Source organism: Lissotriton helveticus, chromosome 3_1, assembly GCF_964261635.1.
Source record: "Lissotriton helveticus chromosome 3_1, aLisHel1.1, whole genome shotgun sequence".
Classification (NCBI taxonomy): Eukaryota; Metazoa; Chordata; class Amphibia; order Caudata; family Salamandridae; genus Lissotriton; species Lissotriton helveticus.
The window spans coordinates 87705364-87720014 of record NC_136061.1 but is presented as its reverse complement, the minus strand read 5'-3'; the positions used below and the strand labels follow the sequence as shown (position 1 = coordinate 87720014).

Here is a 14651-nt window from a genome sequence, read left to right as displayed (position 1 = left end):
GACACCAATTGGACATTTATCGTCTATTAGATGATACTGATACAGATATTCTTTTCCTGTCTGAGACTTGGCTGACCGAGGACTCAGTGCCTGATATTTTAGCAGCTATCCCTAATGGGTACTATATTTTACATGTTAACCGTCCCAGGGGACAAGTCGGTGGCGGAGTTGCAGCCATTATTCGCAAGGAATATGTCTTTTTAATCTTAGATTGCACTCCCATTCCTGATACTCAAACTCTTGTTATACAGCTTCGCTCTGCTACCACCTCCCTTACCTGTGCGCTCATGTACAGACCCCCCTCCTACATGCCCTCTTTTTCTCAGTCAGTCGGGGAGATGGTTTCCCAGCTTCTCATTAATCACTCTAGGATCATTATCCTGGGTGATTTTAATTACTGGCCCAATGATCCTCAAGACAGTCGACTGTCTGAACGGTTCTCAGAAACCCTCATCAGTCTGAACTGCCAGCAATTGATTTCTAGTCCCACCCACTGTAAGGGTCACATACTTGATCAGGTTTGGTCGGCCAATCTTGACATCGACCCTCCTCTGATCACTCCATGTACCTGGTTAGACCACTATATTATTTCTTTCTCAGTTGACCTTCCCAGTTTTCACCGCCCCCCTCGTCCAGCGAACATTAGGGCCCGCAACTGGAAAAATGCCAACCTGCCAAAACTTCACTCTCTCTTGGCAGCTTCAGTCCCTCTAGACTCCGAATCAGTATCCCACCAAGCCTCCTCTCTTGAGCACTGGTTGAAGGAAGCAGCCGATTCTGTAGCTCCCCTAAAGACCATAAAAGTCCAGCGCCCCCACGACGCCCAGCGCTGGTTCAATGACCAGCTTAAATCTGACAAACTCGCCCTCCGCCAAGCTGAACGTCGCTGGCGCCACAAGTACGACCCTTCACTCAAGATAGAGTTTACTACTCTACTGAACAAATATAAATCTTCGATACTTGAGGCGAAAATTTCTTATTTTTCCAGAAAAATCTTGGAGTCGGCTTCTAAAACCAAAGACATTTTTTCTATTGTCAATGAGCTCTCCCTCCCTGACCGCATCACTCTTCCCCTGGTACCTACCCAGGCTCTGTGTGATGAGCTCAATGTCTTCTTTCAAGACAAAATTTCCATCATTAAAACTAACATTTCTCCACCTTCTCCTTCTAAACCCTTTCCCCTTCCTCCTGTAAACCTTCAGGAATTTTCTACTTTTCCTCTTATTTCTACTTCTGATTTCCACAGCCTTCTTCATAAGGTCTGCTCCGGCTCTCCTAGGGATTGTTGTCCCCCTCACATTCTGAAGGAAATTTTCATGGCCTGTCCCGGTCCTGCCTTGGCCCTCCTCAACTCCTCTCTAATATCAGGAGTTGTCCCAGAGGCCTTCAAGCAGGCCGTGGTACTACCCATTTTAAAGAAACCCAGCGCAGATCCACTTGTGCTGAGTAATTACAGGCCCATCTCTCTCCTCCCTTTTTTGGGAAAGATCCTAGAAACCTATGTCACCAGGTGCCTGAGCTCGTTTGTGGAGACCTCTCTTTTCTTGGACCCCCAGCAGGCTGGTTTTCGCCCTCTCCATTCCACCGAGATGGTGATTGCGGCTGTCATGGACACCCTTAGAGCTGGCGCCGATAACAATCTCTCTCAAGCCCTGGTATTGTTGGATCTCTCGGCGGCATTTGACACGGTCGATCATACTATTCTGATCGACCGTGTCAGAAACGCCGGCATCCGGGGCATCGCTCTGGACTGGGTGCGGTCCTTCTTGCAAGGCCGCTCGCAGGCAGTCCACCTGTCTACCTTCGCTGCTCCCTTCTCCCCCCTCACCTGCGGTGTCCCTCAGGGTTCTGCCCTCTCTCCCCTTCTTTTTAATTTGTATATGCAACCACTTATGGTTTCCCTCCGTCACTCCCCTGCCACTATTTATAATTATGCAGATGACCTTCAGTTGGTCTTTCCCCTGGACACTTTACCCTCCTCCCGATCCAATTTTCAAACCACAATGTTGTTCATTTCTGACTGGATGGCTCACAGCCAGCTCAAGCTGAACCCGTCAAAGACGGAACTTGTCCTGGTGGGTGGCCCTACTAATCCTTGGGATGACAATTATTGGCCCCCCTCTCTCGGCACCCCTCCTCGTCCGGTCAGCACTGTGAAAAGCCTTGGAGTGGTCATCTCTGAGGATTTATCCATGAAACCCCAGATCTCGGCTGTGACATCATCCTGTTTTTTTCAACTGCGCAGGATCCGTAAGATCTGTCGTTTTCTTACCAGAGAGGCACTCATTTTAGTTTTACTGGCTTTGGTCATCTCCAGGGTTGACTTTGCCAATCTCCTGTATGTGGGGATTCCTGCTTATCAGCTTCAAAAACTCCAGTTAATTCAGAATCAGGCGGCCCATCTGGTGTTTCACCAACCTAAACACCAGCATGTTTCCCCTCTTTTGAGGAGCCTTCATTGGCTCCCAGTGGCCCAACGGTGCTCCTTTAAACTCGGATGCACCGTCTTCAAATCTCTTCACAACCGCGCCCCTGAATTTGTGTCTTCTAAACTAAAGAGATACCTTCCCACCCGTAATCTTAGATCGTCTGCTGATAATCTTCTCTGCATTCCACCTAACCGTCGGAAAAAGCATGGTGGCCTGCGTTTTTCTTCTCTCGGCCCCATCTTTTGGAATTCCCGCCCTTCTTCTTTTCGTCACTGCCCTACCTATGAGTCATTTAGGAAAACCTTGAAAACTTTTCTTTTCAAAGCAGCTGCAGTATGATACCCTTGCCCTGGCTTGCTATGTCTGTTATGAGCGCCAAGAAACCGTTTCGGTGTACGTGCGCGGTATAAAATTTTTAACATAACATAACAAAGAGGCAAGACCAATTTAAAGTCATATCCAAGAGTGATGCTGAAACGTCACCCAAAAAAAGATGATCTCATCCAAGAATAGCGTTGGAGAACCACGCTAATACTGACTTCTCTCCCCAAGCAGACTATTGTGTCCAGTCGGATGACGTACTTGGCCATATCCTGAATGGTGTGTGCCATGTTAGCTCTGAGCTCCACTTGGACCACCGGTAACATTTCGGCCACTGAGTCCCACAATTCATTGGAGCAGCATCCCAGCAAACAAACAGCCTTGATGGATCAAAAAGCAAGGCTGGCAGAGAAAAACATTTTCGCAAACATCTCTGTTCTCTTCAACTACCTATCGTAGCGAAGGAATTTGTGTTAACTTGGCTGGAGCAGGCCTGTACCACCAGGCTCTCGGGAGAATGATGCTGTGTGAGCAAGGCAGTCACCAGGAGCTGGCCTTTGGAGAGGAGCTTCAACAAGAACAATGTTTTGACCAAGTGTCCATGAGGGTGACAGTAAGAGCCTTAATACATGTCACCAGAGGTTGTCCTTGCTGTAGGACCTCTGTGAAAAAGTTAGTCTTTACTTCAACTGAAGCTTTAAATCTAGGATTTCAGTTGCCCTTCTGATAACCATGGCAAAGGACACCAACTCTTCCATGAAAGAACCAGTGGAGGGCTTGGAATGGGAGTGAGAAATGTGGTTGTGGAGGGGTGTGGTCACCAACCAGTCGGGTGTAGTATCTAGCCCACTCATCTCCTATATGTCCATATAGAAATTGTCATTATATTATATTATGGAGAAATATCGCCCTCAAGATCACTATAACCATCAAAAGCAGGTTGGCTCTGGTCAGAGTGCGATCCAAAGAATTACTGGAGAAATGGATGATGGCCTCTGGGGAAAGGCATTGTGTCTTGTCCGAGTCAGACAGAATAGGGGTAGGGCACAAAGGAAATTATCTTGTGCATGGGTACATTCAAGGTAAGGATGGATTTGGTTCAGAGACGAACATAATAACGGGCTTGATGCCTGTGTCAATGAGGCTAGGACAGACATAGATCATGGGGCTAGGGGAGGATTATGCTCAGGAATCGAACCTAAATTCAAAGTGGATTCAGGAGGCACAGCCAGAACAGAGGTCGGACGAGATGGAGGTAACCTGGCTGGAGGCCTCCATGGGTTGATGGGGCCTAAACCAGTACCAGGAAACCAGTAAATTACTCAAAATGAGGAACATGGGCACCTTAAAATCCTCAATGTATTGTAATATTGCTGACGGACATGTAACACTTTGTAGCAAGTTGGCTTGTGAAAAGACTAGACAATCTTAAACTCTTTATTCTGATGGATACTTTTTAATGCAGATTCCTCACTTTTTAAATTCTCTTAGGTTTCAGACATGATCCAGACCTTTATCAACTGCTGATGCATGTGATAGATGGTGCCATCAAACCCATGCACAAAATACTTGCCAACAAGCAATTAGGCACAAGAAAAAAATGTATTAATATTTTATTTTTCTGCAAACAAAGCCATCTGACTTTACTTACCTTGCTGGTTTCTGGGCTGTCAGGGTCAAACTGAACTTGCTTAACAGCAAGTTCTCTTCCTGTATCTGCATCGTAACACAGAAATACTCTGCCAAAGGCACCTTGACCCAACAGCTTGCCAAGCCTCCAGTTAGTTGGTGCTCTCGGTGCTGGAAATGGAGATAAGGAAAGGTATTAGTATTGGTCAAGTCTTTTTATATAAACTAAATTAATGTTAGTGGATATAGTTTTCACACGGCTCTTACGAGCCTTTCCAACTGAACGTCAATGCAGTATACAATTGTTGTATTTTCAAATACACATACTTGTGAACCAGCAGGAATCTGCAGGAACTAGAGTGATGTATACCAAGGAGAACATTCAACTGTTCATCCCAACACCATCTTGGTACAAGCTTAGTTAGCCCTAAGCAGCAGTTTAGGGCCTAGGTGTTTTCAGATTTCCACCACATCCCATGTGACTTTGTTATACCTACCTGAGTCTGAAACAAATCTTTAACCCAGTCACAGCCTACCGGTCTCAAAGTGACAAACTGGTGAAGGACACCATTTTCCTATTCATGGTGGGACATACAAGGCAAGATGCAAGACAGTTATCTTGTGTTTAAACTTAAAGGACCAGAGGTGCCTGTCTTGCAAGCTTGGTCCACCTTACAGAGTAAGGACTAGGACAAGGAAGTGGGCATAACAGCATGCTGTCTCACATGTGCTTCAGCTATTGAAATATTGGATGAAGGTGCCAGGAAACATAAGACCACTACAGGTTTTAATCAGTAAAATAGTCTAAGTACCACTCACATCAAAACAAGGGTGATGATCACAAGACCATAAAAAAGTTAGTAGGTGTTGAATGGAAAGCTGCTACTGGTACATAGGAAAGGATTGAACCATGCTAACTCACAAAATATTTATTTTGGCAGAATTTGTTTTATTTCTATTGCTAAAACAATTACAGCTCTGACACGGTAGAGAGATAAGGGCTGCACAAGCTGAAATCTTCTATTTGGGAAACCCGTAAATGCAATATATTGGGGAACAAACCTTTAATCAGAACATGATCATTCGTTCCCCTGCAGGCATCCAAGTTTTCAATCCAACATTAGGAATACTTTTATGTTTACAACTATCCTAACCCTAGTCATTTACCTTCAAAAGACATTATGCAACAATGTGTATGTGCGGTATACTGCTATGTTGCAACTGAAGCTGCAATCACTACAATTGCATCTAAGAGATTAAACCCATATAGCAGCACTTAATGTTAACAGGATTACCATAGTGCCTGTGTAAAACGTGGCCTAAAATGTAAAATTATAAATCACTGCTGAGGGAAGTAGAGGTTTTACAGCTAATAAAGATGGGCTCTAGTCTCTTGAAGTCTCCTCTCTCATCTTTCTTTGGGATTAGTAATCTCTTCCCACTCTGAGCTACTTAAATGTACACCAGCGATAGTCAAGATGAAGAAGTTGCTGGCCTTCCGTAACTTTCTTTACCGTGGATACTCTAGCTCATCAGTTTCCTCACCTTGTGGATATTCCCCAGGTGTCAGACTTCATCCGTAAATGTTTCGAGCAGTAATCAAGAACACTGGTAGGTGGTTCGCACAGCTCTGCACCAATGTTGTTCTGCTCTAGAAGTGACTAGCGCCTATGCACAATATTGTATTTTGCTTTCTTAGGTATCTTCAGAAGCATAGCGGTTATATTCACTGTTGCTTCTGTCTCGTGTGGGGATGGGTTGGAACCTGGAATCACATAATAGAATAAGTGTGGTTCCAGATACGAGTCATTCTAGCAAGGGCGGTTGCTGAGGCAGGATCATTACTGCTTACTTTGGCTCTCCAATAAACCTTCTACAATGTATCCTACCTGGTCTCCTGGACTGTTTACTTACAATGTTTGGCGACGATCCTGTGCTTCGACCATCACGTCTCAAACTCCTGTTCCGACCTCTCAGAACTTTTCCTTCGGTGGTTCCCGGCACTCATCAGAAACCCGGCAATTTACTGAATTGACACAAACTTGGTAATCTAACCTTGGCAACATCCACTCGACAGGTAACCTCCGGCAATTTATATTATTTTCGGCAATTTCCTATCCAACGGAAGACGTTAGGAAACGTTACTTCCACGCGCTGCCTCTTGAATCCCTTTTCTTTCACGCGCCTCCCGCGAGACTCTCTCTGAATCCATTACAAGCAGGCATCACGCAGCGGTACCACATCATCTGGCAGCGACATTGTGTCATCACGTTTTGACGCTCGGCGGCCATTTTCAACATTTTTGCCAACCATTATTTGCCAATCACGCACCATTTTACACGGAGCTATCGTGATTTATGTGCTGTGCTTGATTCTTACCTGTTACCTCTAGTTATTTACCATTTATTTACAATTTTACACTGAGAAACACTGAACTAACGTATTTAGATTCATTTTTGATTTGTTCCTCAAAAAAAAGAAGAGAATTTTTTTTATGATAGTTTCTTGCATTGTGCATCTTGTAACACTCCTTCTGCCATCATAAGCACCGTTTATTATTTCATCTTCTCCTGAATCATCTTAATTCCGTATTCAATATTTTAAATTGTAATTAAATGGCTACTACAGCTAATTCTACTATTGCACCTCCACCTCCATTTTTAATTGATGGTGATACTCCTACCATTGAATGGGAAGAATGGTTAGGTATTTTTGAAAACTACTTGGAAGCCATCGATGTACTCAGATTTCCTGTGTCACGCAAAAAAGCTATTTTATTAAATTCTTTGGGTAAAGGAGGTCAGCATGCCTTTAAATTCCTACCAGAATTAATTGGTGCAGATGGACAACCTGTGGATAATCCATACAATGAAGCAAAAATGAGACTTTGAAAAATACTTTGGCAAACAAGTGAATATCGTCATGCAAAGACACAAATTCTATACTGTGCCGCAAAAAGAAAAAGAAACTGTTGATCAAATGGTCACTCGTTTAAGGGAACTTTCGTTGAAATGTGATTTTGGTGCCATGGCTGATCAAATGATTAGAGATCAGTTGATCGTTCAATGCAAGAATAAGAGAATGCAACAAAAACTTTGGGCAGCCAAGAATCCAAGCCTCATGGAAGCTATTGCTATCGCCAAAGTGGTGGAAGAGTCAGACAAATGCATGGAAGAAATGCATATTTTGGAATTAAAAAAAGAAGATTCAATTAATATTGTGAACAAAGTGGATAAAAACTTTGCTTCTACGGATGTTAAGCCTAAAAACTTTGGTTCTACTGATGTTAAGCCTAAATTTGCCACTTTTAAGCCGAAACCTAAAAGTTTTATTCCCGCAGGGAAAAGTCATTTTATGGGTTGCTTTCGCTGTGGGAGTATGTCTCATGCAGCGGATTTTGTAGGTTGTTTTGCTAGAGACAAAACTTGCAAGAAATGTGGAAAAAGGGAGGAGCTTCGCGGGCATCCAAGATGGTCGCGTGAGCACAGAGCTCCCGGGACCCTCGCCGCCCTTCACAACTATCCTAACATATATCCTGATTTCGCAGATGGGCTTTTGAAGATGTGCTTTGGCTGATCTCAACATTCTTTTAAAAATGTAATTCGGACGTCGGGAACCGCTGCTACATCGACTTTAACTTCTGCGGCCTGCCCCGGGACTTGGCCGGGGGCTCGATTCGCCAGCAAGCCGTGGAGTAGTTGAACAACATCGGCCGGAGGGTTCTCCCCCAGACGGCCTCATCCCAACTTTCGGTTTCCCTTTCCTACTCCGGGCCTCGTTCGATTGGAGAACGACTCAGATCCACCCTTGATCTGGCTTGGCTTGCCCTTTCACTAAGTGTTTCCTCTGTGAGCATTTTGCCTTCGATCTTCCTGGCATTTATCTCACTTCGACTCACTTTTATTGACTTTTGGCCTCGCCATCACCGGCCATTTTCACCAGGTCTCGCGGGCCCCTTCGGGGCACCTTATTCAATATGGCCGACAGACCTGACCCTGAAAAGCGCAAGACTAAAACACCTCTCCGAGTGGGACAGATTCAAACTAATGTTATGGATCGTTATACCCTTCCTAAGGGATCCCCCGGTGGTACCGGCCGCACTCCTGAGGATCAGAGTGCTGAATCTGCCGCTTCTTCTGAACTTTCCCTTCGGGATGTTATGAGCACCATCGCCGGCATGAAGGCTTCGATGGGTCAGCAATACGAGGCCCTTGCATCAAAGATCGACACGGTGGCCATCGACGTTACTTTGATCAGAGCGGACCTGGCGAAAACGAATGAGAGGGTCAAGTCCCTAGATTTGAAGACCTCCAGCCTGACTACTGACGTCTCCGACATACAGACTGAAGTCGGCAACCTACGTGCCACGAACGATTTGAGTGAGCTAAAAAACGGTGATGGATCAAGCCCTGATCTTTTGACTGGGTAGGAGTGTTCTGCTCAATTCAGATGCTCTGTCCATCACCAACCCCTTTTATGAATCGTTTTGGTCACTATAGGAGTGGAAGGGTATGCTCAGACATGAGTCCCTTGCTCACTGCACCATCAGGATTCAAGTAAGCCGGGCCGAAGACGGCTGCAATGCCAGAAACCGGTCCCCGGAAGCTTGTTTCCTTTCCAGTAAAGAATTGGCTTGGTAATTTGGTCTGCCCTGTTCTCATGATGCACTGGGCCAGGGACAGACTAATTTGCAAGTAGCCAGGTTCTGAACTGGGATGGAGCAGGGAGCTAAAAAACGGTGATGGATCAAGCCCTGATCTTTTGACTGGGTAGGAGTGTTCTGCTTAATTCAGATGCTCTGTCCAGCACCACCCCCTTTCATGAATCGTTTTGGCCACTAAAGGAGTGGAAGGGTATGCTCAGACATGAGTCCCTTGCTCACTGCACCATCAGGATTCAAGCAAGCCGGGCCGAAGACGGCTGCAATGCCAGAAACCGGTCCCCGGAAGCTTGTTTCCTTTCCAGTAAAGAATTGGCTTGGTAGCTTGGTCTGCCCTGTTCCCATGATGCACTGGGCCAGGGACAGACTAATTTGCATGTAGCCAGGTTCTGAACTGGGATGGTGCAGTGAGCTAAAAAACGGTGATGGATCAAGCCCTGATCTTTTGACTGGGTAGGAGTGTTCTGCTTAATTCAGATGCTCTGTCCATCACCACCCCCTTTTATGAATCGTTTTGGCCACTATAGGAGTGGAAGGGTATGCTCAGACATGAGTCCCTTGCTCACTGCACCATTAGGATTCAAGCAAGCCGGGCCGAAGACGGCTGCAATACCAGAAACCAGTCCCCGGAAGCTTGTTTCCTTTCCAGTAAAGAATTGGCTTGGTAGTTTGGTCTGCCCTGTTCCCATGATGCACTGGGCCAGGGACAGACTAATTTGCATGTAGCCAGGTTCTGAACTGGGATGGTGCAGTGAGCTAAAAAACGGTGATGGATCAAGCCCTGATCTTTTGACTGGGTAGGAGTGTTCTGCTTAATTCAGAGGCTCTGTCGATCACCACCCCTTTTATGAATCGTTTTGGCCACTATAGGAGTGGAAGGGTATGCTCAGACATGAGTCCCTTGCTCACTGCACCATCAGGATTCAAGCAAGCCGGGCCGAAGACGGCTGCAATGCCAGAAACCGGTCCCCGGAAGCTTGTTTCCTTTCCAGTAAAGAATTGGCTTGGTAGTTTGGTCTGCCCTGTTCCCATGATGCACTGGGCCAGGGACAGACTAATTTGCATGTAGCCAGGTTCTGAACTGGGATGGTGCAGTGAGCTAAAAAACGGTGATGGATCAAGCCCTGATCTTTTGACTGGGTAGGAGTGTTCTGCTTAATTCAGATACTCTGTCCATCCCACCCCCTTTATGAATCGTTTTGACCACCACAAGTGTGGAAGGGTATGCTCAGATGTGAGTCCCTTGCTCACTGCACCATCAGGATTCAAGCAAGCCGGGCCGAAGACGGCTGTAATGCCAGAAACCGGTCCCCGGAAGCTTGTTCCCTTTCCAGTAAAGAATTGGCTTGGTAGTTTGGTCTGCCCTGTTCCCATGATGCACTGGGCCAGGGACAGACTAATTTGCATGTAGCCAGGTTCTGAACTGGGATGGTGCAGTGAGCTAAAAAACGGTGATGGATCAAGCTCTGATCTTTTGACTGGGTAGGAGTGTTCTGCTTAATTCAGATGCTCTGTCCATCACCACCCCCTTTTATGAATCGAACGATTTGATTGCACACCGGCTCGAGGATTTTGAAAATAGGGCACGGCGTAATAATGTACGCATTATTGGAGTTCCTGAGAACCATAAATATGCTTCAGTCGATCTCCTGGTGGAAGATCTGTTTTTAAATCATCTTGCCCCTTCCGGGCTCAGCAAATTCTTCGCCGTTGAGAGAGCGCATTGAGTTCCGGGTGGAAGACCAAAAGTAGGTGCCCCCCCCCGAGACCTATCATTGCAAAAAAATGTCACTTTCGTGACAGAGACGCTATCCTGCAGGCCTCTCGGGTGAGCGGCCCGGTGAAGTTTGAGAACACATCTGTTTCCTTCTACCCTGACTTTACTCAGTTGGTTCAAAGGCAGAGAATGGGTTTTCAGGGTGTTAAACGGAGGTTGCGTGACTTAGGTCTTAAGTATGCCATGCTGTTCCCAACTAGACTCCGTATCGAATATGAGGATCGGACAATTTTCTTCGATCGCCCGGAGAGTGTCAGTGACTGGCTGGACTCTTTACCTAAAAGGGGCGATCGGTCCGAGCACCCTGGTGGTGCGGAGGGCGGCTTGCCGGAGCAGGAGTGACACTGTGGTTCCTGATGTCTGAACTTTTCATTAGTATTTCAGCTGAGTTTAATATTTTGGTCTTCTTCTGTCCTGTTATATTGGGCTGGGGTGGCGGGGGGTAAATTGGGGCTCTTTCCTCCTCCTGGGTTTCTTTGTTTAAATTAGTTTAATGGCTGGGCGACAGGCACACTGCAAGTTGGGGTGGCTATTGAGTCTCACGCAGAGGTGCAGGGTGGGGGGAGTTGTAACGGGTTCCTGTTGGGGGGTGGTGGGGGGGGGGTTGGTTTGTTTGTTCATTTTCGCAAGGCATCGTCTTGTACTCTTTATTATTTCGATTAATGTGCTCTGTGTGGAGTGTGCTCTGTAGTCTTCTCGGGAATGGGGGCTAGTGAGTTGAGACTGTTGTCTTGGAATGTCAACGGGTTGGGGGACAGGATAAGGGGGTTGGTGCTGCAGTTTTTGAGACGCCATGCTCCTGATTTTGTCCTCCTGCAAGAGACACACTTAATTGGTAACGTTTGCCAAGCCATGAATAGACGAGGATATCGCTTGGTTGCTCATTCCGGATTCACTTCAGGCTCTAGGGGGGTGGGTATTCTGGTCCGCACTTCCCTTCCCTTTGAGATTGATGATGTAATACTTGATGATAGGGGGCGCTACGCCGCGCTCACTGGTAGATGGGAGGGGAAGACACTCTCTATACTCTCAATTTATGTCCCCCCTGGCCTACAGACTCTCACCTTTGCTGATGTTGGACGTTCTGGGGATTCCTGAAGGTCTCCTAATCTTGGGTGGGGACTTTAACTCTGTTGTTTCTGGAACTTCTGATTGCTACCCTCCCAGAGATTTGGCCAGCTCTCAGTCATGGATGAGTGGGTTTTTAGACACTTTCGGACTGGTGGATAGTTGGAGATTGATGCACCCCGTACAGTTACAATTTACCTTCCATTCAGGTGTCCATGGGAGCCTCTTCAGGCTTGATTATTTCCTAATGCCGGCGGCTCAATCCTCCTCTATCAGGGAAATTCGGCACCTTCCCAGGGGCATTTCAGATCATTCCCCCTGGTTCTGTGTGGAAGCTGGAGTGCGCAGCGAGGGAAGAATCGCTCCCATCAACTCTTGGTATCTCCGGAATCTTAAAATTCGCTCGGAGCTGATAAAATCTATTGATCATTATTTCCTCGATAATTTGGGATCTGTGTCATTGTGGGAGGCTTTTAAGACAGTCATACGTGGACATTCATTGTCGTTAATTACTGGCGCCAAGAAGGCTAAATGTGAGGAACTGGTCCGCATTGATGCTGAAATAACTGTGCTCGAGAGTGACCTCGAGGCAGGTGTCACCCGTGCTAAACTTCACTCCCTCAGCTTGAAACAATCTGAATATAAAGCCCTGGTGACCGACGCTGTTAAGGTTATGAACAGAAAGCAACAGGGTAGGCTGTATGATGTGGGTGACAAGGCTGGTAAACTGCTTGCTTGGCTGGATAAGAAAGAAAGAGCGAGTCGTGTGGTTCCTATGATTGAAAGGTCGGATGGAGTATGTGTGACTGACCCGACTGGTATCATTGACTGTTTTGTGGATCATTTCCGTACTGTGTATTCTCCAGTTTGTGATAGGGACGAGGAGGATTCTCATTTGTTACTGCGGGACATTGCATTGCCCTGTCTCTCTGATGTTGATATGGAGTTCATGGACGCACCGCTTTCGACAGACGAGATAGCGGGTGCCATCCACTCCCTTCGCTCTGGCAAGGCTATGGGCCCCAATGGCTTGCCTATCGAGTTGTACAAATTGCGGCCCAACAAAATGGCGCCCTATCTGAGGGATATGTTCCTTGAGGCGCTGGAATCTGGTTCCCTCCCTGCTGATCAACGGCTGGCCTCCATCGTGGTAATACACAAGGAGGGTAAGCCGCGAGACCGTTGTGCCTCTTATAGGCCCATCTCCCTTTTAAACGCCGAACCTAAAATTTTAGCCAATTGTTGGCTAACCGCTTGGTCAAGGTGATCGGTGACTTGATCCATCCGGATCAATCCGGTTTTATCCGGAATCGCAATACTGCCCTTAACCTCCGGCGGCTTTATGGAGTTCTCGCGAGAGCCGCGATCATCTCTGAGCCGGCCATTTTGGCTTCCTTGGATGCCACCATGGCCTTTGATACTATCGAATGGCCTTATCTCTGGGCGGCTCTCGCCAAATTTGGTTTCGGCCCTGCATTCATCGCATGGGTGAAACTTCTTTATGAGAAACCTCTGGCTCGGGTGGTGGTCAATGGGAAGGTATCTGGCATTTTCACTCTTGGGCGAGGTACTCAGCAGGGTTGCCCGCTGTCTCCCTTACTTTTTGCCCTGGCACTCGAACCACTAGCTGCGTGGCTCCGTTGGGAACCCTCGATAAAGGGCGTCAGATGGACTCCTGATTTCGAAGATCGTATTTCGTTGTATGCGGATGACATTCTTTTGTACCTCACATCCCCCCAGAAATCCCTGAATGTGCTCTTCGATGTTTTGACTTCATTTGGGAAGAACTCAGGACTCGTTATTAACTGGACGAAATCCTGTGTCTATGTATTAGCAGGAGGGTTCCCCGCGCTGCCTCGCAGATTCCCGATCCAGCTCACCGAGTCAGGGTTCAAGTATTTGGGGATTTAGATCTCCCTGGATCCTGTGGTTCGCTACGAGCGCAACTTACTTCCCCCGCTTCAACGACTGAAACTTGATGTCTCGCGCTGGCGTCAGTTACCGCTGTCACCGCTGGGGCGTGCAGCTTTGTTTAAGATGATGTCGCTGCCGAGATTTTGGTACGCTTTGCAAAACTCCTTTGACCCTATTCCCTCCGGATTTTTTCGGGAGGTCGAGAGCCTACAGCGTCGTTTGTTTTGGGACGGACGTGCGCGTATTGCTCTCCCCAAGCTCACGCTCCCCTGGTACGACGGAGGCATCGCTCTCCCAGACATCAAGCGTTACTATTGGGCCTCTCAATTGAGTGCGATTAATCATGCTACTTACGCACCGGGTCCTTCGCCGGCTTTTGATATGGATAAACACCTTTTACCGGGCGGGACCTTCACTAGGGCGCTTTATTCTAGAGGTATTGGTAGGACATTAACTGGGCCCACTAAGATTGCTGTGCGTATTTGGCATGATGCGAATGCTGCTTTGGGATGGGGTGATAGATTGACTCGTGCTGCTCCATTTATGCCTCTGAAAGATTGGGTTGTTTGTGGAGAACGAAAGGGTTTGAAAAATGGGACATGATTGGCATCAGTAGAGTGGGTGACCTCTGGACCAAGGGAAATGTTAAAACCTATGAGGCGCTGCGGACGGAATATAAGCTCGGAGACACAGAGTTTTTCAGATACGTTCAGGTGCGCCATGCTTTGTTGTCGGTTTTCGCTGTGGGCACTGATGTCCCAGAGTCCTCCCCTCTGGAGGACCGTATATTGGACGGTTATGTTCCTGACAGCACGATCTCATTGATTTATAAAAAATTGATCAATAATCGTGC

The 14651-nt window shown here is 47.0% G+C and overlaps 1 protein-coding gene across 1 annotated transcript in view; it reads right to left on the bottom strand.

The window, feature by feature from the left end:
• Window positions 1-14651, bottom strand: part of MAP3K2 (mitogen-activated protein kinase kinase kinase 2) — a 404520-nt gene that overhangs the window by 65703 nt on the left and 324166 nt on the right. The window contains exon 13 of the mRNA XM_078679280.1: window positions 4402-4550. Coding sequence (XP_078535406.1) covers window positions 4402-4550 — 149 coding nt within the window. The remainder of the gene's footprint in view (window positions 1-4401; window positions 4551-14651) is intronic.